Source organism: Scophthalmus maximus, chromosome 9 (assembly GCF_022379125.1).
Source record: "Scophthalmus maximus strain ysfricsl-2021 chromosome 9, ASM2237912v1, whole genome shotgun sequence".
In the NCBI taxonomy this organism is placed as follows: domain Eukaryota; kingdom Metazoa; phylum Chordata; class Actinopteri; order Pleuronectiformes; family Scophthalmidae; genus Scophthalmus; species Scophthalmus maximus.
Genome location: NC_061523.1, coordinates 16,574,054 through 16,597,550, shown reverse-complemented (window position 1 = coordinate 16,597,550; position 23,497 = coordinate 16,574,054). Strand labels below are relative to the sequence as shown.

At 41.7% G+C, this 23,497-nt stretch overlaps 1 protein-coding gene across 2 annotated transcripts in view; it reads left to right on the top strand.

The window, feature by feature from the left end:
• The window catches only part of drp2 (dystrophin related protein 2), a 63,114-nt gene that overhangs the window by 31,344 nt on the left and 8,273 nt on the right, over positions 1-23,497 (top strand). For both annotated transcript variants that reach the window (XM_047334464.1, XM_035650347.2), the window contains exons 8-19: positions 2,244-2,322; positions 3,420-3,480; positions 5,066-5,127; positions 5,625-5,699; positions 7,186-7,387; positions 9,738-9,823; positions 11,634-11,791; positions 14,217-14,383; positions 14,914-15,025; positions 15,992-16,128; positions 17,665-17,730; positions 22,373-22,438. In XM_047334464.1, the coding sequence (XP_047190420.1) occupies positions 2,244-2,322; positions 3,420-3,480; positions 5,066-5,127; positions 5,625-5,699; positions 7,186-7,387; positions 9,738-9,823; positions 11,634-11,791; positions 14,217-14,383; positions 14,914-15,025; positions 15,992-16,128; positions 17,665-17,730; positions 22,373-22,438 (1,271 nt within the window). The remainder of the gene's footprint in view (positions 1-2,243; positions 2,323-3,419; positions 3,481-5,065; positions 5,128-5,624; positions 5,700-7,185; positions 7,388-9,737; positions 9,824-11,633; positions 11,792-14,216; positions 14,384-14,913; positions 15,026-15,991; positions 16,129-17,664; positions 17,731-22,372; positions 22,439-23,497) is intronic.

The window sequence follows — 23,497 nt, the reverse complement described above, 5'->3', positions numbered from 1 at the left end:
ACAGTCATTGATGGACACTGTTACCCAATAATGCAGTGTACAAAATGAAATGGAGCTTTTAAAGCTTGCAGCTTTAAAAGTTAATAATGAGATAGATAGTAGGTGTTGGTGGTGGCTCCAAAAATCTCTTGGAAAAAAACATTTAAAAAACAAATTTTGAATTTTAGCAAAAATATGTTTAAAATATTTAAAATGTTTAAAATATGAATGCCGCTAATTTATTAATGAGGTGTTGCTTTCCAAATCTGCAGTTTGATTGACACCTGACATCACACTAATTGTGTAATTTCCTGTCAGAATAAGATTGTGAAGATGGTTTATATTTTCGTATACCAACTGATAAGATTTCTATACAGTACAAACCATTTAGAATTATTTGACTGATGTGGATTTTGGACTCGGCTTGTTACAAGGCTGTGTATAGGTTCTTCTGTTTATTTCTAGCTGTGTTGATCCATTTTCAGGATACTTGTTTGACCAAACTGAACATGGTGAAGTGCTCTTTGCTCAAGAACCAGCAATGTACTACTTATCCCTACAAATGCAGCCATGTCCGCATAACAGATTGGCAGCCTTTTTTTTTCCCTGTGTGGGATGGAAAGAGCTTGTATTATAAATAGAAACATCTGTCAGTCTTGTTTTTATATTAATAGCCTACCTTCTTTGTGTTTCAAATGAAACCCCTCTCACAAGGGTCTAATGCATAGGGAGGTTTAAGTGGTCGTTAAAAGCACCAAAACAAAAACTTTCAAACTTACTTTCTGGATCCTGAATTATCAAGGGGACATCTGCTACAAATTGTTCTCACAGTCCCATGTATTTTAGGAAAGAATTGTTGGGACTCATTATACGTTCTTTTTCAGAGATACATAGAAAGAACAGAAATTGAGACTCATGTTGCTGCTCATTGATGTCCCTTTACTTTAGAGGTAAAAAGAGTCTTAATGCAAAAGTTCTTTTACATGCTCATTTCTGCCTAATATTTGATGAGCTGTGTCCTCTGGTCTTGGATTCAGAGAGTGATCAGCGTTGTTAAAAGGCTTTTAGTATCCATGGACACCAATATTCATCTTCCACATCTTGTGGAGTGGTCTCAGGGTTTCTGTATGAAAACAAGGAGAACAGAGAATATTTTCTTTTTCTTAAAATGATAAATGCTAAATCCCAGAAGCATCCTCAGCCCTGTTGATTTTGGCCGCTCTGACAGCAGCGAACATGTATTTCCAAATTCATTTCATTCCTTATGGGAGTCCAAACTGCCTGTACAACAAATAGATTGTACAGCATCGAATATTTGGCAACTCCACGGCACACTGACAATGCTCTATATTAGTCCCAACCAATTTAAATCATGTTACAGATTACATTGTTTTATTTTCTGGTGAGGGAGCAACGACGTGTGTGCACTGAGAAATGTTGAGTCAAAACATCTAACTTTACACATTATGAGTCATTGCCTGTGCTTGCCTTTGACGTCTATAAGCTCCTAGCTATTTTTTTCCCTCCTGTTCTCTTTCATTCTTTATCCATCTCTCTACCTCAACATCAGTGGATTTGCCTCCCATTGTTTGAGGACGTGTCTCAAACATCCGGCTGACAAGGATTCATGTGCCTAAGCCAATACATTTCAAATAAACCAGGATTAGATGGACTAAATCCCAATTGATGTGAAATAAAACTGATGTGAATTGCTTGAGCAAACGCAGTGGCAAACTTCATCTCTTCAACTCAGTCTCCATGGTTATTGACGCAGCACATGCGAGGCTTTGTAACCGCCACCCTTTCTCTCTCTCTCTCTCTCATTTCCTCTCATTTTCCTGCAGCTCTTCTCCACACATTACAACCAGGAACCGTTGTCCTCATTTCAAAATATATCATTTTGCAATCTCTGTCTTCATTTCATACCTGTTGCTCTTCAAAGGCTTTCAAAGGCTTTCAAATGGGGCAGCAGAGGAAAAAAAGAAATAATTTAAATTCTGCATTTAACTAATGGAGGAGAAGCAGATGGTGTGTGTGCGCGCGTGTGTGTGTGTGTGTGTGTGTGTGTGTGTGTGTGTGTGTGTGTGTGTGTGTGTGTGTGTGTGTGTGTGTGTGTGTGTGTCTCTCTATTGTGGGGATTTGTGGAGGAGTGGGATGAGCACCATGATTCTCTTTGATTTATCTCTCTCTCTCTCTCTCTCTCTCTCTCTGTCTCTGTCTGTCTCTATGTGTGTGTGTATGTGTGTGCGTGCGTGTGTCCTCAGGGGTCCATAGAGGAGAGGCTGAAGCAGCTCCAGGATGCACACAGAGACTTTGGCCCTGGATCGCAGCACTTCCTTTCCAGTAAGAGTCCTCTTCTGCTATTTGGAGTTTGGGCCTCGTGTCACACCACTCGGTGCAGTGCTGTGCCAAGGCACCATCTCAGTGATTGTGGGGGAATGAAGAGAGTGTTTGGTGTAGTACAGTTTTGTTGTGATGAGGCTATGAAACACTTCCAGTGTGTGTGTGTGTGTGTGCGCGTGCGTGCGTGTGTTTGTGGTGGTGCGTTTGCGTGTGTATTTGGGTTAGAGGTAGAGCACGCGGCCTTTGTTCGAGAGTCGTTGTTCTCGTTTGAACAGAGATGAATTCTGTCTTTTCTTTTACCTGCTGCTCTTCAAAGGCTACAGAGAGGTAGCAGAGGGACTAAAAAAAATAGGAGGGAGGGGGATTTATATAGTTTAAACTGATGAAGATGTGGATATGCTTTGCATTGCAGTGCACTCCCAGAGAGTGTATCCGAAGTGGTGCTGTGTGCTTGCGTGTCTTCAGTGTCCTCATACCCCATCCAGTTTCACTGCTGTCGCGCTGGTTCAGAGAATGCAACACTGGGGCTTATACCCCACAGCCAGCACAGCCCACTGCGCCCTGCAGGGACGTACAGATGCACTGTGGGTTCTTATGTATCCCTGTATTTCACTATGTTATGTTGGCTGACATAGTAAATTGGTTATAGAGCATACAGTGCAATTTTTTCATATATACTATAGGTGGAAATCAATCAATCTCAAATATTGTACTCCCACAATACATTCATCTGACAATTTTTTTTTAGTGTAAGATTTTACATTTAAAAATTAGATATATTTATAAAATAATACACATTCTTAAAAAAATTACCAATGGTGCCTCTTTGGCTGATTAAAACCCTTCTCTCGCCCACTCGTCCTGTCTCCTCCTCTTCTATCAGACCGTGCCAAAAAACCCCACAACACTCTGTGGAAACCCGACACAATAGACCTGTCTCTTTGGCTGACCTGCACCTGTGGTACACCAGGGCGGCTCTGTTAAGGCCTGCATGGACAGAGTGTCTGGACATGCTACCAGGGACTTTGTGCACAATGGCTTTTCATGCATGACATGCCTATTTTTTAAATTGATTTTGTTTCTGTGTGTTTGTGCAGGCTCAGTGCAGATACCATGGGAGCGTGCCATCTCGCCGAACAAAGTGCCCTACTACATCAAGTAAGAGCAGCTTCAGGGTCAAAGTCTGCTTTGTGGGAATGTATGTATTTTTTCTCTGGCAGGCTAGGAATGTTTACTAAAGCAAGGGTATCCCGTGAAAAATTGTGGTTGAAAACCATTGTATATCTGTGACGGTAATATTCAAGATTAAATCAGACCACAATTTCCTTTACAATAACAGTTTGGAAGATTCAGGAAGTATGACAGTGCTAAACTGGCATTCGTTATTCATCCAGTTGTGACCTTCCAATGAGAGACGATTCAAAACAGCTTCAAGTGCAGTTTCATCACAGCAAAATGTCGGTAAAATAGTGAGTCATGCCTCGTGCTGTCAGAGCTCTTATATGGAGAATCAGTAACACATTTGTTCATTCTGCTCCACGGGGCTACTGTGGAAAAAAAATACAATTTCTCATTGAGAAATTTTAGGACTTTTATTAGTATCTCTGAAAAACAGTTCACTGTGTTTTGTATCTCTATTCTAAGATAAATGGGACTCTACTACAGCAGTTGCTATTAGAATTGGAACTATTTGTATGTGATACAATGGTAAATAAAGATTATTTGTTAGCATCCGACATTCTGCAGTTCCCCTGAAATTTCGAAACTGAGCTGTTATCTCACTGTCCATGCCATTATTCTCATTGCTCACGACTTGACTGATCTCAGCCTGTAAAGCAGTAATTTGTAATGTACAATTGTGTTATTGTGTACAGCACAGCTTTACTCAAGATCTTTCTATACGCCCCGAACACTTGTACAAAGTTACCGAACGATAACCGATTCACAGAGGAACTCTATTTAGCTACTGTGTGAGCCCTTTTGTCTGAGCATTTAGCTGTTTATCTATTTACCTCATCAATGCTATTTTACCTCTAGAGGCCTATTGGTTTAATCAATGAGCAATGTAGGGGCAGGTGTGCACTTTTATGTGTGCAGGTTTGTAACTCTACAAGCCTTTTTCACAGTTTGTTTCTCTGCAGACGTTTTATTTTCTTAATCATCTGCAGTAGAACCTCTTGGTTCTTGTTTTAGTCCGCTAGTCAATTCTTTATGGGCTACATTATTGCACCAATGGGATTGGGAGTAGTATCTGAGTAGCGCTCCGCCGGGTACCAATCAATGAGCACTTGCACAGGTTAAAACGGTGAGTGCTGCCCCTAATAGGCCCCTGGGTCCTGACTTCCTGCTTTGGGGTTTCTCATTTATTTTGCTGCACATCTTTTCTTTTTTTTTAAAGGGATCTATTGTCTTTCAATGGTCAATTGTCTGTGGGGGCCCATTGAATTAGTTGTGTGATAGGATTTCTGCCTTCTAAGTTACTGGCAGTGCATCTCCAGCACAGCAGTAGCAGGACCCAACATCAGTGATTGAACCTGTCTCATTTATCATATTTGACATATGTCTGCAATTTACCGGCCTCAAATCCCTTGTAAACATTAGCCACACTATCATGCACTCCCTTTTTTTTTACCTTTTCCTCCTCCTACGCTCTGATCTCGCTCCTTTTACCATCTGCCACACTTGCCTGTCTCTGCTCCCTCGGCTCTTTCGCCTTTTTTAAAATGTGTCCCTCTTCTCTCAGCCATCAGGCCCAGACAACGTGTTGGGACCATCCAAAGATGACAGAACTGTACCAAGCGCTGGGTGAGTGAGGAGACAATAAGAGCACCCTCCACGTTGTGCTCACACGTCACAGCATGACACCACTGGGCTTCTGCTTTGAAGGCCTTGTCTTGCAGCTCATTAAGTGTTTCAAACACCTCAGGGACTGCATCACTACTGCCATTAACCTACGAGGCTCAATTTGCCTGCACCGTGATTGCTTTTCGTTTAGCCTTTAATTAATTGTGATTAAACGACATTGTGTGTTTTACTGTTAATCTGATCTGACACGGGGGTCTGGGAGCTGGCAGGGGAGATAGACCCACTGTCACGTGCACATGCGCCCCCACACAAAAATAATGCACGGGCACATACACAGATAATATTTGTAATACGGTACACTACTAACGACTTCTGCAATGGCGTGATAAACAGGGGGAAAGATACTGATGTCTAATTCCCTGATGGCAGGGTTGGTTTGTTTTCCCTCGTCTTTTCCCTCACTCTTATCTCTCTAACGCTCTCTCTCCTTCCGTTAGCGGATCTGAACAACATCAAGTTCTCAGCATACAGAACAGCCATGAAGCTGCGGCGAGTTCAGAAGGCTCTGAGATGTACGTACCGTATTTCATCAATGGTATTTTCTGTCTGCGACCCCGGAGTGACTGGTGAAGTGCTACACTGTTATCCTGCACCATCAGTAATCTAAGTGACAAGCTCATTTCAGGAACGAGATGTAACGATTAGCTCTGGCACATTTCTCTATTCACTTGTCGAAAGGAATCATCGCTTCTCTCTGAAATATTCTCTGCATTCTCCATTACTATTGGATTTACAATCTAAACTATCAATATACTCAGGAGTCACTAGAACCAATCCACCGCTGGACTCCATTTGAGTAACACAAGAAGACAATTAGTTCTTGCAATATGGTTGAAATTGTAATCTGCACACCCACATGACTCACACACTCTCAATTTTTTTATTATTATAAATCTTGCTTATTTGTCCAGCGCTTCCCACATCAATGAGTTTGCTTTTCTTTAGCCATCACATTCTTTGCTCTCTCGGTTTTGCACTACCTCTGTCTACCCTGGGATTTCCCCCCTCTTCTTTGCTTTCGACCTCTTAATCTCATCCATCTTCCATCATCTGCAGTGCTTTAACTCCCACTGACCCCAGATGAGCCTGCCACTTATTCCTGTGCAGCCCCTTTACCTCACTCTCTGCCTTCTCTTGCAAACCTTCCTCCCACCCTCTCTCCCTTCCATGTCCTTACTTTCTGTAATAAAAAAGTCAGCATACTTGGACCACTGTGAAAAAACTCTCTCCCTCTTTCCCTTTTCTGGGCTGCTTTCTTATCTCACCCTCCTCTGGTCTACAAGTTGATATCATTACAGAATTTAATTGCCAGGCTGCCTCGATAAGGCAGAATTCTCCGTCTTTCTCTATGCACACTTTGTGAATGATTGAGCAGCGTTGCATAAGAGCCCATCAGAAATACATTTTTAGGTGATTTCGCCCATCCCTGAGAAAACTCCTCTTATCTCCGCTCTCTGTTCTACCTCATCATTCTGCCATCCAATTATACCTGGCATCAGCGGACACCCTTTTAGCTCCACTCCAAGAGATGTGCCATCAAATTAGTTTAGAAGAGCAAAATCAAATTTGTGTCACTGCTCTTGAAATAACTGGTCGGGCTTAAGTGGGCAAAAAGAGTGAATAAGCGCCTCTGTCACTTGTGCTCTCATTTACCGAGGTGAGGATGATGATCCTACTGTGCCTGTCTCTGTGTTTTGAAAATGAAAGAATGTGTGAATGAATGTGTCATGTATATATGTAACCTTGCTGTTTACACTGCTGAATGTGTGCCTGTAAGCCTTGATTAAGCCATTTACCTTATTTGAGACCAACAAAAAAAAAAGATTCAAAAAGGATTCAAACATCACAACATGTATCACATCAAAAAGTACAAGCACATAGTCACAATAAAAGCATAGTGATTTACATCCTGGCCTGCTCTCATTAAATCACAAATGATCCAAGTGCAGAGTTGAATAGAGATGAGTTGGTTGTCTGTGTTCCTTTGTGTGTTTTTAGTGGATTTAGTAGCGCTGAGTGGCCTTGTGGAGGTGTTTCGGGAGCAGGATTTGCAGCAAGGGGAGCATGTGATGGATGTGGTGGAGGTGATACATGGTCTGACGTCTCTGTACGAGAGGCTGGAGGAGGAGAGGTCCATCCTTGTCAACATTCCACTTTGTGTCGACATGTGTCTCAACTGGCTGCTCAACGTCTACGACAGGTGGGTAACCTTGCTTTGAAACGACAACCTTCGTACACTGTACCATTGTCTCGTGAGATTATTAATCGCCAATGCATCCAGCGGATACAGAACAACATGAGTAATTATGAAGTCTGTCATGTTTCATTTTGATGCAACGTCTCAAATTGAATACCAATGCCAGGCATATATAAATAACCTTCAGACAGTGCTATATAGATTATATACTAACGTACCACTTACCTTTCAGTTTTCTTGCAGTTTAGCTTGAAGCCAACACTGGCAGCGGTGCTTACACTGCCTTTGAGCAGCACCTTTGTCCGTGATTGGAAGAAAAGTTTAGATTTTATATGAACTACATTAACTTTAATGGAATTCACCAGCACTGCTTCAGTGTGGGTCTGGTATTTATTACTTTAGATGTGACTGAGATTATCAGTGTGGACTGTAACCTTCCCTCCACTTGATTACATTTTTCTTAATTTGGTACTTAAAGAGCATTAAATCTGTCAAGAGTACCATTAAATGCTAGAAAAGGGTGTGTCCCGCAGTAGCAACTATGACCATCGCTTGACAGAGTTTATCAGGTTTAGAAATGCTGCAGTCAGGTTCACAACTGCCAAGGAGTATTAAATAATGTACGAACATTAGGTAAAAACATATATATATATATATATATTTCTATAAAAGCAATTTTCTGAAAAATATAAATCCAGAGTCGTAGGCCAGAGGCCTGTCTGAAGATTGATGGAACCAGTTCATGGGCGGTTGTACAGAAATCTCCACAGCATGGCCAAAGTCCCAATAGCAATGTCGAGACTGAGAGCCAGTCATCCCCTCTGAGACACAGCAGGATAAAATCCTCTTTCACACCAACCATACCCCCCCCCCCCCCCCCCCCCCCCCCCCCCCCCCCCCCCCCCACACACACACACACCAAGTGCAGAAAAAAAACAGAGTTAAAAAAAGAAAAGAATACAGGAATAACCCAGAGCGCAGTAAATAAGGTCGGTGGCTCTTAACTACCTGGTGCTAATGGGAGACAATCAGAGACTCTACAGTCTGCATAAATTGAATTAATTGCTTTTTGTTTTCCAATAAATAGCAACAGCAAAGCTGAATGAGGTGTTTGTATGCGTGTGTTCATTTTTCACGTGTGGGTTTGTTTGTGTTCATGCCAGTGAATGTGCATTAGATTATATCATGTGTGTGTGTGTGTGTGTGTGTGTGTGTGTGTGTGTGTGTGTCCTGCCGATGTGCCTCACACTAGCCAGGAATACAGGAGTGACGTGTCCCCTAAAGAGCAGCACAGGGGGGCATATTGAAGGTGGCATGCGGCGCACAGCAGAAAGTGTGTGTGAAAGGTGCTGACAGTTGTCCCCGTGTGCTCTCTTGCTCCTCTGGACACACTCCAGCCCTGAATATAATAGAGGAACCACAGTAGTGGTTTCCTCTTGTTTGTCCACATTACTCTGTCACTGCTGTGGCCTGAGTAATGTTTCACTTCATTGCGTTTTGAATAGTTGGTGTATTAAAAAGCAGTGCTTCTGCTTTACTTTTCCAACACACTCAAAGGAATAATCCAGCTCTGGCAATTCAACTCACCCTTTAATTTAATTCTTAAATTAATTGATCCGATGTTCTCTGATGAATGTTATGCTCTTCATCATTCCCCACTTAATGATTTGGATGTTATTTCAATAAGCTTACAGTTTCTGCCAATGCGGTTCTGCTCAGCACTAAATTTGTCCTGGCTGTTTTTGGCACCGCAGCTGGGGAATATTTGACAGGGCACAGTGACGGTGTGTTTGCTTCTCAACTCCTCTAGTCCTTCCACAGTTCCTTCCCCACATCCCCCTTTGTTATTTCAAGCTGAAAAAGTGACTCTTGTAGGCTCAGGTCAGGGCACAACAGCATCCATCGTATTGGCATCGCCGTTGACCAGTGATCAGACGTTGTATCATGCTGGGGAACAAATGCTGGAAATGTATGTGTAATGCTTGACAGTGTATTTACAGTAAGTGTGTGTGTTTGTTCAGAATAATATGTACATTTGTCTGTAAGTAACATTGTGACATTGTCGTATGAGCTTATTATTGCTCTTCTGGGCATAAACCCATGGACACTGCACTTCATCAAGTCACTGTAGTGTCTTTAGTTACTCTGGATGTGTTCTAATACAATTTCACACTGTTGCACTGACCCTTACTGTCCTTCTTTGACCCGCGTAATGCCTCCACACTCCCAGCAGTGCTCAGCCAATGTATGAATATGCCACCATAACACCATACACAATAATTTTAGCATAATTCACTGTTGAAAAGGTCTAAACTTTTTTAGTTTTCTCTCTCTCTCTTTGTTTTTCTTTTAGTGCTCGAAATGGCAAAGTGCGAGTACTCAGCTTCAAGATGGGATTGGTGAGCTTGTGCAACGCAGACGTCCAGGAGAAGTACAAATGTGAGTCTGATACACGCTCATTTGCCTAATGCATCTCCTCAAATGCAAACAATGAGCTAAAACAAAATGGCAGTGATTGCCAGTATTACATAAAGACATCCACTTAGTCTAATGGAGGAAATGCCTATGCTGCCATAATAGAGAAAGCTTTCTTTACTTCTACAAAAGACACCAGGGGCCTTAAAAGGATTGCTTACCAAAATCACCATTAATGAACACTCTCTGACCATGCCTTTGACTCTCATTTTTCTTCACAGGTCAACTATAGCAAAAAGATAAGCATTTTCCCTTTCTACTTTGTGGATTATAAATTATGCTGCAATATTTTATTTGTGTACGCTCCAGTCTGAGTTTTTATTGTTCTGAGTTATACAAGCCTTGCATTGACAAACCAATAGGTATTTACAAATTAGTCTGGAACCTCTTTCCAAGGCTTTATATCAACGGTAAGAACAGCACAGACTAACAACCAATCAGAGACACAAAACATGTGACGTTGCACATGGAAACAGACAAATGGAGCAGCTGTTTTTTCTTGTTTTAAAAGAAAACATATCGTCCAGTTCATTTAATACTGTCACAATAGTGGATTCAACAAACTTTACTGTACCTCATCAGTGGCAGCCATCTTGTGCCTCAGCCGTGTTCCCACAGGGCACACTTTTGTCTGTCATCGTATCAAACGTGCCCCATTTTAGATAAATGGTTTTGATTGGCCCGACCAGTTTCAGGATAGACGGAAATTGGTCAGAATGGAGGTTGGGGCAGACCCAACTGTGAAAGTGAGTAAACTTGGCCTTGCTTATTGGTCTGGTTGAAGGCTGAAGTCATCCTGTAAATATTGGTAAAATCCCTGTTGAGCATTTCAGCTGCTGATAGTTGGACCTGGAACAGTGTAGCTGAAACAGGATCTGAGACAACACTCCTAAAAACTGTGAAAGTGAGTAAACTTGGCCTTGCTTATTGGTCTGGTTGAAGGCTGAAGTCATCCTGTAAATATTGGTAAAATCCCTGTTGAGCATTTCAGCTGCTGATAGTTGGACCTGGAACAGTGTAGCTGAAACAGGATCTGAGACAACACTCCTAAAATCATGCCAGGATTATTCATTTTTGGCAAAACCATCTGTGTCAGCTCTTAAAGACTGAAAGGTAACAGATTTGCCTTCAATTGAATGAAGTGAGCCACCCCTTCTTTTTCTGGGTCCAGGTAGACATGTGGTGTCTTCAAATGTTTGTCATTTCTCTGAATCATCCAATTTTTACCAGATGATGTGTCTCTATAAAAAAAAAACATGTCCAAATCTCATCTCTATCAAACAGCTCAATGTTAACATTTAAAGTGTCAAAAACGCCTCAGCGCTGGTTATGAGGACTATATAACTCAAGGCTGTTTAGCATGCAGGTGTTGTCCCTGTAGGGCTGAATACAGAGGAGGGGATACACAGGATGCTTTCGCTGGCATTGTGCAGCGCCCTCACATGCTTGTCAGCATTCATCTCCTCAGTAACAGGTGTAGTCCCAGCTAGCTTGATAAAGGCGTCATTCATAAAGGCCTGACATGACCCCACTTGTGCAACTTTTTCATCCCAATCCAAACAGCCAGACCTCTAATATTGCATTGAATATTGTGTTGTTATTTTCTCAATGCAAAAGTTATACCATTATTTTGCAGTGGCATACTTTCTTCATTGATAATACTTGCTTGAATGCTTCTAATGCATACAACTGTGGTGCACACTTAATCCTGTTACACGTGTGTAATCAGGTTACATACTCCATAATTGATGCAACCTGTATTTTTTTTTTGCAGATTTATTCCGCCAGGTGTCTGGTCCTGGAGGTTTGACGGACCAGCGTCACCTCAGCCTGCTACTGCATGAAGCCATCCAGATCCCCCGCCAGTTGGGGGAAGTCGCCGCTTTCGGGGGCAGCAATGTGGAGCCGAGTGTCCGTAGCTGCTTCCGCGTGGTGAGGACATTGTCACATGCATGCATGTCACGCATTAACCCGTTGACAGGCGACGGTGCATGCACAGTTTGCCGCACACATGCACACATAAGATTAAACCATCTGCCTGGAACATGCTGTGACTTCACCTTACCCCATTTGACCTGACGAACTGTCGGGGTTGATTCGACTACAAAAGCTGTGAAGCTCATAGGGATTTTCAAGGCCCAGTGTCCCTGTTGGACCAGTATATTCACACTTGAAGCCAGCTAGAGACTGAACCACCACTGGGAAATGTTGTTAGACACATTTGTTCCAGTTCTTAAATACACTGATTGTACTTAGGAGATATTTGAATACAACCTTGAAAACACATTTATTAATGCTGGTACAGCGAACTAAAGTACAGTGGGGTTCCCATGAGTCCCCCTGTTTGTCAAACTTCTTAATTAATGTGTAAGTAATGTGTGACGGAAGAGAAGTTATTTGTGCCATGACAGTAATACAAAAACAGCTAGAGACAGAATTTGCCTTTGATACTTTGCATCAAAAAACGAATATGATAAAATTCTGTAGTCCCACCAGGAAGAAGCCAGCTCTGTGAGGCCTGTTGTGTTTTACTGACATCAGCAAAGTTTGACTTTTTCTACAGAAGAAAAATATTAATGCACCATCTCAGGAAATTGAGAAGTTATAAATATTCTACTGTACCTAAGGAAGCCCCCACTGCACCACACACATTCAGAACATTACCTCACAAACATTACATCTCTTTAATATTGCATTGCATTGCTTTTAATGCACATAAAATACTTTCAGTGGTAGATAATGCATGATGTGACTCACCATATATAGACTGTTGATGAAATTCAAGAAGTTTAATTGGGAAAGTGGATTGCATAATGTGTTCCATTGGAATATGATATGAAGCAAAGTCACAGACTGCAGTAGCAGACAGTGCATCAGCTAATGAGGAGACACGTTCAAAGCATTGATTCATTTGTCTTCCCTCCTTTTCTTTTTCTAAATGTGAGCTTCGACGCATGGTGGTTGAACTTGACCTTATGACATTCAACACCAGATACAGTAATTACTGAGTTGTTAGGAGCCGGCTGTAGCTTTTCTGGAAGCCTTTTATTCCCCCACTTTCTATAACCATATACATTCTTCTCTGGTCCATGCCTACTGCATCACGTATGGCTGATGAAAATCCATTATTTTTGTAGTTAGCTCAATATGTGGGCATTTAGTTGTATATCACAGTGAGGAAAATTGGGGATGGGGTGGGGGGTTGGAAGTAAGTGACATTTGTTTTTGTATATTTCCATACAACATATGTCATCCCTTCAAATAGACATTGACTGTTAGACTTGTTATATATTGCTGTAGGTGTTATGAATGCACAGAGGTTGTTTGGGCTCAAAATTTTGCAAATATGTTATAATATAGTTATAACATATATATATATATATATATAGTTTGTGTTGTACATTGATTCTTGATATATAAATGCGCTGTTTGATGTGTTTATAGTGCAGAAAATAAAGACATTTTGATCGATAACTGAATGTTTATTCTCTACTTTTGCAGTGATGTTTATATATAGTTTGTGTTGTACATTGATTCTTGATATATAAATGCGCTGTTTAATGTGTTTATAGTGCAGAAAACAAAGACATTTTGATCGATAACTGAATGTTTATTCTCTACTTTTGCAGTGATGTTTAAAGCATCCAATCTGCTCAATGTGCTGCCCTGTGATGCAACAGCATGCTCAGCATAGTCAGAGCCAATCCCAGGTGTTTGCAAGGGGCTGCTATTTGACCCTCGTCATGGACCCAAACTGGCTAGAGAGGAGCTACTTCATCCCCGGGACATTTTACATCTCTGTACACCACACACACACACACACACACACACACACACACACACACACACACACACACACACACACAAACACACACACATTTATTATGCTACTCAGCTTGAACGGTTGAGGAAACCCCAGGGAAATCAAGCTCTTAATGCATCTCTGATGCAGACTTAATGAGAATTTAGCACATCACGGATTGTCAGCACTTGGCAAGTCGTTCTTTTATATGGTTGACTTCCCTTTTATCCCACTTTCTGGAATTCTCAAACACTGCATGTTGGGCTCACCTTCAGTATACACACAGACAAAGGGTTAATGTCTGCTGTGTTTTAGCTTCATAATTAAGTGAATCAACTATTAAGTAAGTATGAGGTATTAAGTATAATAAAGTATAGTATAGTTTCTTCTTGTCTTCTCTTCTTTTTTTTCCACAACAGCTCACTGCAGGACCACCTTTGGAAAGGAAGCACACCTTCTCTTCCTATTACTTTATGTACGTGCCCTGCTGTTGGTCTATATTTGGATTGTTTACAGTTTGCAATTCTTTCCTCCCTCCCTTCCTTCCGTTCCCAGGCCCCAGGGAAACCTGCCATTGAGGTGTCTCATTTCTTGGAGTGGATGAGCCTTGAGCCCCAATCGATGGTTTGGCTGCCTGTCCTCCACCGTGTGGCTGCTGCAGAGTCAACCAAGCACCAAGCCAAATGCTACGTCTGCAAACAGTGTCCCATAAAGGGCTTCAGGTAGGTTTGTCGGTGTGGGCAAGACACTACAAAAACGAATAGTACAATGAATTATGAAAAGTATTGCAGGGTTGATGCATACCCTGCATGTTGAATATCAGCTACTATATATATATATATATATATATAAATAAATAAATACTGAAAACAGCATTAGTGTTTTGGGCTGTTGCTTCAGTGTAGAGCTGTGTGCAGTGCTCTTTGCACCGCTGTCGCTCTCTTTCTCTCTCTCTCTCTCTCTCTCTCTCTCTCTCTCTCTCTCTCTCTCTCTCTCTCTCTCTCACGCATACAAATTGACTGTCTGTCATAGTCAGAATGACCATCAGCAGAATCGGGAGAAATCCCGCGTGTGCCAGGGTCCGTTTCAAACATCCATAAAGTTTTTTCCCGTCATCAGTAGGTGGGCAGAGTTCAGCATTGCAGTACTTCTCACGTGACAAGCAAACAGTCCTCAGTACACACACGCACATCTCTGTCTGTTCTCTTGCTAACATCAGTTCAGCCTCTCTCTGTTATATTGATCTTGACAGGTATCGCAGTCTGAAGCAGTTCAACGTGGACATATGCCAGACATGTTTTCTAACCGGCCGCACTACCAAGGGAAAGAAGCTGCACTACCCAATCATGGAGTACTACACCCCAGTAAGACAACCATTATGTAATGCTTTAACTGAATACAAATTCAAGGCAACAGGGACAAATATAATGCCGTAGTATTAATATATATATATATATATATATATATATATATATATATATATATATATATATATATATATATATATATATATATATATATATATATATATATATACTACTATTTCCTGATTTCTGCTACCAGACATAGATTAGTCTCCACTCCACCATAAGGTCTCCATCATCTCTGCCTCATTCAGATCTAAAGTGTGAATAGACCACTCAGCAGTAACATCATTTTTGGCTCAAATAGTGCACACATAAAGTGCTGTTTGGAGCACACATTGCACACTAAACCCCGATAAAACCTGAGTCTTAAGCGATGGCACGCACACTCTCAGAAGTCAAGTTAATGCCGAGGCAGTAGCTTGAGTACAGTAGCTCGAGTACTGGAATGAACTGAGATGGTGCCAGATTTAATCTGTAATCAATTCTGAGTTGTTAAATATGGCAAAAGGCCAGCTGTTCAATGATTTTCTTTTTCACTGCATTTTATGAGTATGAGTCAAATACAGTTTTTCACCATGGTGAGGCAAGCAGACGCCCATAGATTTCTGCTTTGATAGAGAGAGAGAGCAGGAGCAATATAACAGACAAAGAGAAAAGTGGGAAGATTTGAAGCAACAGAGAAAGGTAAAGATTCACAGAGAAAGAGAGAGCAGCAGCAGAAACTGAATGAGAAAGCAGAATCAGGGATATGTTATTAAAGTGACACACCAGCCTTGAGACAGAGTGGATAGATTTCACACGAGGTCATTATGGAGAAAACAACATTTCCCAAAATTCTTAAGTAATCCATCATTCGTAATTTGTCTCCCAACATCCACTTCCACTGCCTTCGCCACCACTGCCACCTCATCTCGCCCCCCTTACCCCCTGCGCCACCTGCTCCACTCATAAATCACACTGAAGACAACTTCGGGAGAGAAGATGAGGGACTTCGCCAAGACCCTGAAGAATAAGTTCAGGTCAAAGCAGTACTTCACCAAGCACCCTCAGAGAGGTTACCTGCCGGTGCAATCCGTGCTGGAAGCTGAGAGCTCAGAGACGTGAGTCACGCAATAAACACTCAAAAACACCGCCACGTCCACGTCGCAGTTTCTTCTGTCGTGCATCTCTCCCTTCACTTCCACACGTGCAAACTTCAGCAGCTAATTGTGATGCTCTGACAATTTAGGGCACTGTGACTCGCTGAGGAAGGCTCTGTGCTCAGAATGAATTCAGTTTGGGTCACACACTGTGTTTACGTGACACCCAAAGGAGGAAAAAAAGGGCAACAAGATTCATCATCAAGAAGCCAAGCTCGTAGCTATGAAATTTCATGATGATTATGGGTCTGTCACCTTTTATAATCTCAAACAAACATTGCAAGTCTGGCTAACACATGGAAGCACTCAAACACATGGAAGAACTATCAAACCTAAATGTACTTTCAATACAGACTTTCAGGCTGTTAAACCGATATTTTTTATTATTTCTAATGCACTGTTACATGATGAATATTAAAACGACTTTTGGACCCCGCTGTAGGTGGTAGACGTAGAGTTGATTTTAAAGTTGTTGTTTTTTTCAATGTTCTACCAACCTCGAGGTCAGAACCCCTAAGATACAATGTGAGGTGTCAAGAGATGAATAAAGAGATTCGAAAGAAGGAAATTATTCATGCTACACAGTCTTGTGTTAATATTTCTGACTTTTCTCAAATAGTTTTGTGTGTGTGTGTGTGTGTGTGTGCGTGTGTGTGTGTGTAGTTTTGACTCTTCACGGCTCAATAATAACAATAAATTTAAGCCGCCTGCGAAGGGATCATTACTCTTTGGCTGAGCATCTAATTGTCAATCAACCTTTGATTAATTTTAATTAATTTTCACCTTGGGTCATTTGCACAAATTGGACCACTGGACCATTTGTGTGTATTCGCCCCAAATAGCAAATGCACCAACTGTGTAGGTGTTATCATCAGGCTACAAATGAATGCTCTGCCTGTGTCTGTGTGCGCGAGCCTGTTTGTTTCAGGTAACCAGAAACGCTAGTTCTTTCTGTTATTTCCCTGCAGCCTTTCCCCTTTTCCGCTCATCTCTGTATATGTTCATGAAACAGACTCATAAAGCCCTGGGATGCGTGTTGATTTTTCACTCAAACTGAAACACTTTCTGCTCGTGCGTGTCTTCACGTGTTTCTGTTTGTTTTTGCTTTTTCTTGGCAAATCAAGCAAGTCCCTTGAATCCTAATTTCCTTCTGTCTCATAGGAAAAGTCTGGGCTACAATGAGTTACAGGCCAAAAACGTCATAACCAGGGGTTTAAACAGGGATACAATTACATAATGCAAAAGTATAATCTGCAAAGTCATATGAGCTAAATGTGGCAAGTAAAAAGTAGAAAAAAATCCTCTGAAGTGTACAGCAAATGTGTACATTGCCATACAAAGAAAGTATAGGAGTTTCTTAACTATCAATAGAGTAAAGCAAATGTTTGAATTACATTTAGATTTGTCTTTTATGTAACCACACATTCACACTTGCATAGAGTGATGAAAAATGCCTTGGTGAAGTATTAATGCCGAATTTTCTTTCCTTGTTCTCAGGCCGTGCTCCTCGCCAAAGCTGCCCCATGCAGACACACACAGCAGAATTGAACATTATGCCAGCAGGTACGTGGCTAACTGCACAGTGCTGTGCTGTAATGCTGTATCAAAGAACTGCAACAAAATCTTTCCCCTCTTCACTTTGCTCCCCCACCGCCCCTTCTTGATATTCAGTTCACCGCTGCTCCCCCCACCTCTCCTCAAGCCCCAATGCCCCTGCTCCCTCACCCTTTAGTCTTTCACCGCAAATTGATTGAAGTATTGATCTGGCTGCGCGGTGCACTGTACTCCGTGCCGGGTGTGAGACTACAACCGAGCAGTTTCCTTAACTCTTACTCTCCGAGCAAACACACGCTGGGGCACACAAGCGGAGCAGTTTGTGTGTGTATGGGTGCGTGGGTCAGCGGGGGTTTAGCGTGCCTCGCGGACTGTCACTTGCTAGGGCAATGAGCCCATTGGTCACATGGGAGCCGTCGGTGTGGATTAGTGTCTGTCTGACGGGTTATAAACAGGGCACAGCACTGGAGTCCCACACTTCTGCCAGCTCTGCCCAGAGAGCCGCAGAGTGTGTATGGCACTATGTGTTTGTGTGTTTGTGTGTTTGTGTGTGTGCTGGCAAGTGGGCCATTATGTATTACCTCCCAGAGGCTCTTGTACACAACTGCTTTACATCCTGCCAGAACTGAGGGAACACACACCAACAAGAGAACGGGCACAATTGTCCTCTTTACCCGTCTTATCTCTCCCTTTTTCCCTTTCTCCTGTTTTTTTTTCTGTTTGCCTTTTTTTCTTTTTCCTTTTTATCTTTGATCCCGCTATTCTATTGTCCCCCTCCCACACATCTATTTCTCCCTCTTATCTATCCCTTGCTTCCTCCCTTCTAGCCTTTTTGTTCTTTTTCATCCCTTAATACCTTTCCCTGTTATATCCTCTTCCATTCTCTCATTTGTTGACAATTACAGTTAAATTTGCTTCAAAAAGCTCGTGAGTCAATCAAAATCTCAATCCACATAATGCAATGATTGTAGCCGCCAACAGCCCTCACCAAAATAGACCAGAGGAAGAGAAACGGAAAATAGTTCAGGGTGCAACAGTCTGACTGGGTAAAAATGAGACTTTGTCTACCTGCAGACATAAACTCAACCCGTTGAAGATGGTTAAGTGTCCACTGCATCTTCACTCGTCACAAGCCTCTCATCGTTTTGCAAGTCAGGAATCTTTGTTTCTCTTGAATGTGTAACAAGCATTAAGGGTCATTATTTGAGAAAATAACATATCAAAGTTGTGCAACACAACAATGTCTTAGACCTTCTCTCAGGTACTTTGTGGCTCCTTTTCTCACTGCTGAAGTTTTAACCTTCAGTGTTTATTTTTTTTTTTTTTTAAATGACCATGTTCTGTAGATGTTACTTCTTAAACAGATCATTTTCTGTAGTGGATTAATTCATATTTGGTGCTAGATGAAAATGTATCGCAGAATGATGGTTACAAATGACCACAGCTTTGTTATATTGTGTTATCAAGGTTCCATTAAGTGTGTCTTCACCATTTGTGAATGTTTCATCGGAATATTTACAGATACATTTATAACACTGTGTTATTACGCTGCATATTGCCAAACATGGTACAAGAACACAAGGATGTTGCAAACCATAGAGAGGCAAAGTAGTGCAAATGTATATATAATTCTTTTTTTTAATTAGTGTGCAGCACTTCAAGAAACAATGTTGCTGGGAAGCTTATTTAGTTATTCTCTTTTTAAATTAAAGGTATATTGATTCACGGGGATGGTAGTTCTGGAATCCTTAGTTAACTGCATTAAAATTTGACTGCGTGTTGATTGGGGCAGCCACTAACTGCAGGGCTGCAGATCGATCCCTGACTCCTCTTGTAAACGCATCCTTGAGCGAGACAATGAACTCCAACTGTGCCTGGAGGTTGTAGGCCAGTGCCTCGCATGGTTGTTTGCATTTGTCAGTGTGTGTATATGAATGGGTGAAGATAAGAGGATAAGATAAGGCTGAACAAAGATGAATGCTATATACTGTAAATGTGATGTTATTTTAATTGCATTTAACATGTATATTGAACCTCTTTATGTTCAATTGATTGACCAGGCTGTAAAAGAATTATACTGGCTGAAGATGAATTAGCAGCAGAAGCACATTTAGACAGAAGAAAAAAACTAGAACAGTGTGAGCACGCTCCATCTTCCCGGCATGATCTGAGCACTATCATAATACGAGTAGACAGTCCTTATAATGGAAGTGGTGACTATTTTATATGTACTCTTCTGGCAGTGGGCAGAATTGACTTCAGTCATCTTTCTTTCTTTCTTTCTTTCTTTCTTTCTTTCTCTCTCCTGTCTGTTGTCAGTTAATATAGTAAATATAAACTGAGAATATAATCACATTTCTTGTTTGAATACATTCCCCCACACTGCTCACTCTGGACTAATGAAAAGTCAAGCTGATATCAAACTGCTGAATGTCATCGCTGACAATGTCAGTGTCTGAAATTCTTTCCCTGAGATAACACATTAGACAGGTGTGCATAGGAGTCTCTATGTAAGTACACTTCAGCCAATAAGGGGTATATACAGGTTATTATCTGTTGATATATATATATATATATATATATATATATATATGTTAATCCATGGCAATAGCCTTGAATCATATCGAAGAATATATAGTATTTGATGTTTGGGGTTTCGAAAAGCCAGATCTGTAGGCATGTCAAATACAGGGACCACCTCAGTCCCTCCCCCCGATATTGATGCAGGAGTTGAATTGATGATTCCTGTCATCATCAGCTCTGCTTCGACATCTTATAGAGGATCAGGATGGATGATAATAAAAAAAAACTCTTCGAACTCTGTCGGGGTTTCTCCTCTCTTACCCTCGTGCTCCTTCTCTCATTTATCATTTCCTCTTGCTCACATTTACATGCATATATAAAGCTAAACACACGTATGTATGCAAAAGTCATGCAGACACATGCCAGCAACTGTAAAGGTTTGTGGTGTGCTTTCTGATGAGTAGTGTCACAGATTGAATTATGAGCGGTCCGGTTCACAGGCCTGGCCGGCCTGTAACGGGACAGGGATAAATCCTAAATGTCCCAGTGTTATGGTCTCATTGGACACTGGAGAGAAATAGGATGTACCGTAAGGTGGATGTCCCTGACAGCCTCTACATCATGCCCCCCACCCCATCCTGCTCCCTCTATCCCTTACTCTCTTTCAGCTGACGACACTCTGCGAAAGATGACGCAGCACAGAGATTGTCAGTGTGTTTTTGTGTGTACCGGGAATGCTGCAGTGAAGACTTAAGACGGCTTTCATGCGGCACATGTGTGTGTATGCATACACAGTATGTGGGCAGCCATAAAGGCTCATTGCACACTTTCATCAGTGGGTTGATTCTCTGCGTCTGTTAATTGCCTGACTTGAAGGAGAAAACCACCGTCTGATCATCTGACACAGTTATATATCATTAACATGATATTCAGTGGACTGCAGCGGTTTGTGTTGAATTATTTCCGTGGTGTGCCCTCCCTCACTCAACCCTGTCTCAGCCTACATCTTTTCTTGATCACGTTTTTTTCCTACATTACCTTTTAGCAAGGGCCAGAGAATGGGTGGCCACTCTGATGTACGAAATACACAGTATGTAGGTGGAGGAGGCGAAGATGATCGTGATGAGCGAAGGGTTTGCAGTGAAGAAAACGAAAAAGTCAAGGTTTTGAAACAGGTTTTGGGGTTAGATTGTGGCCTATTGAGGCTACTGTTGGTTATAATCTTCCTGCAATAGATTAGTTCTTAATAATGGTAAGCTGGGCAGTACACACGCACACAAACACAAAAAACATATATATTATCTATTACAATCATGCATGAATCCATTTTCTCATCTTTACCGCTTGTTTTTTTACACAGCAGGGCGATTGCTCCAGCTTGGATACATTTTTTCTTTATCTGTGTCATCAAACACAAGATACTATAATCACCCTGTATTTATTTATTTTTTTTTTTTAATCAAAAATTCCCCCCGACCGCAGCACATTTTATTTGATGCTGTAGTGAAACAGCTCACAGAGCTGCATGTACAGTGCAGCTGTCCACCGCCAGTCAGCAGGACATAATGCAGAACTAGTAGCGCTGTCCTGGGTCCTGAAAAGTCCCCACACAGAGATACACACACACACACACACACACACACACACACACACACACACACACACACTGTTTCTGTCCATGGTGCTGGACAGAAACACATTTCTTTTTTTGTTTTTTATTGCCTGCATGCTGGTAGACACTGTACAGTATTTTATCAGGATTTCATTCTCCCTTCTCGCAGACATCTTTATAGTTTGTGCACTATGGCGATTTGAATTTCTGCCACTCTGCAGTCTTGTCAGTCAGACGTTTCTTGAAAGCTTGCAGTTCAGTTTATCGTAGGAGTTTATAATACTTAAAGGCAAGAAATCATATCTATACCACTTAAAAGCCAATTTATTTTCTGATTATTGATTTTATCTTGTATTTGGGGAAACATATTTCCCCAGTGTGTGATAATATTAACTGTTGCTTCTTTTTCTTAGATTTGCTCTAACTTCCCACTCTCCTGTTTGCTTTTCCCTGCTTTGTGTGTGTGTGTGTGTGTGTGTGTGTGTGTGTGTGGGTTTGTGTGTGTTGTTTGTATAGACTGGCAGAAATGGAGAGCCAGAATTGTTCATTCTTCACGGATAGCCTGTCTCCTGATGAAAGTCTGTGAGTATGCCGCCACCCCCACACTTCAAACCCCATCATTACAGCCACGGCCTTTCGTGGGGATTTTGTGTGTGTGTTTTGTGTGCACACCCTTTCCCCCTGACACACTGATTGTTTATTTGTTTATGTGTGTGTGTGTGTGTGTGTGTGTGTGTTTGTGTGTGTGTGAGCGCTCAGGCTTGTTCATGTATGTTCGAAAGTCATGGTCGATTGGGTAATCACATAAATAATCAGCCACATAATGGAAATGACCCACAGCGAGCAGCGTGCACACAGTCCCTCTTCATCACGCCTGCTGTGATTAAAGTCTGTTGCTTACGGTGGACACACAAAGCCGCCACTTAGAGAAGGCGTTTGTGTGTGTGTTTGTGTTTGTATGAGCTGAGTGAGAGGAAGAGGGAAGTTTGATGCGAATCAGGGAGCCAGTCAGGTGAGTCCTCAATGAGGAAAGTGGAGAAAGCACCAGGTAGAGAGAAGTGGGGTGCGGTCGAAATGTTCTTCCTATCTACTTTTCCTTGACCTCAGTGGAAAACGTCATGAGGTCAGGGAAAGGTGTAAAGGAGAACTGATAGGACTTAGGAAAAGCCGACAGCGCTGCACAGAGAATCTGACTCGACTTTCACTATACTACGTCATCAAGCAACGAGATGTAAGTTTTATGTGAATTCTCCAGGGGTTTAAAAGGAAGGTATTAGGTGCCATTACGCGGTGTGAACTTGTCGTGCTGATCTTTGTTCTCCTCGGTGCATTAAGCCTCAGTAAATGCTTCTGCTTTAGACATCTGGTACTCCCGAAACTCCTTTCACTACGAGTTAACCAGCTCACAAGATTTCCATCACACTACGTGTGTCTGTTCCACACCAGCCTGCTCCCAGTGTTTCTGTTTCCATGTGCACTTATCCAGTGTTGCTTGGGTGAAGCTTTGTCGCACAAAAGAAATTTGTGTATATCAGTGCATGTATACATATGGTGTTTGCATCTGTGCCTCTGTGTAAATTTCCGTTGTATGCCAGAGATTGTTTTTGTATGCATGACACTTCCCTTCTGCCTGTTATGTGT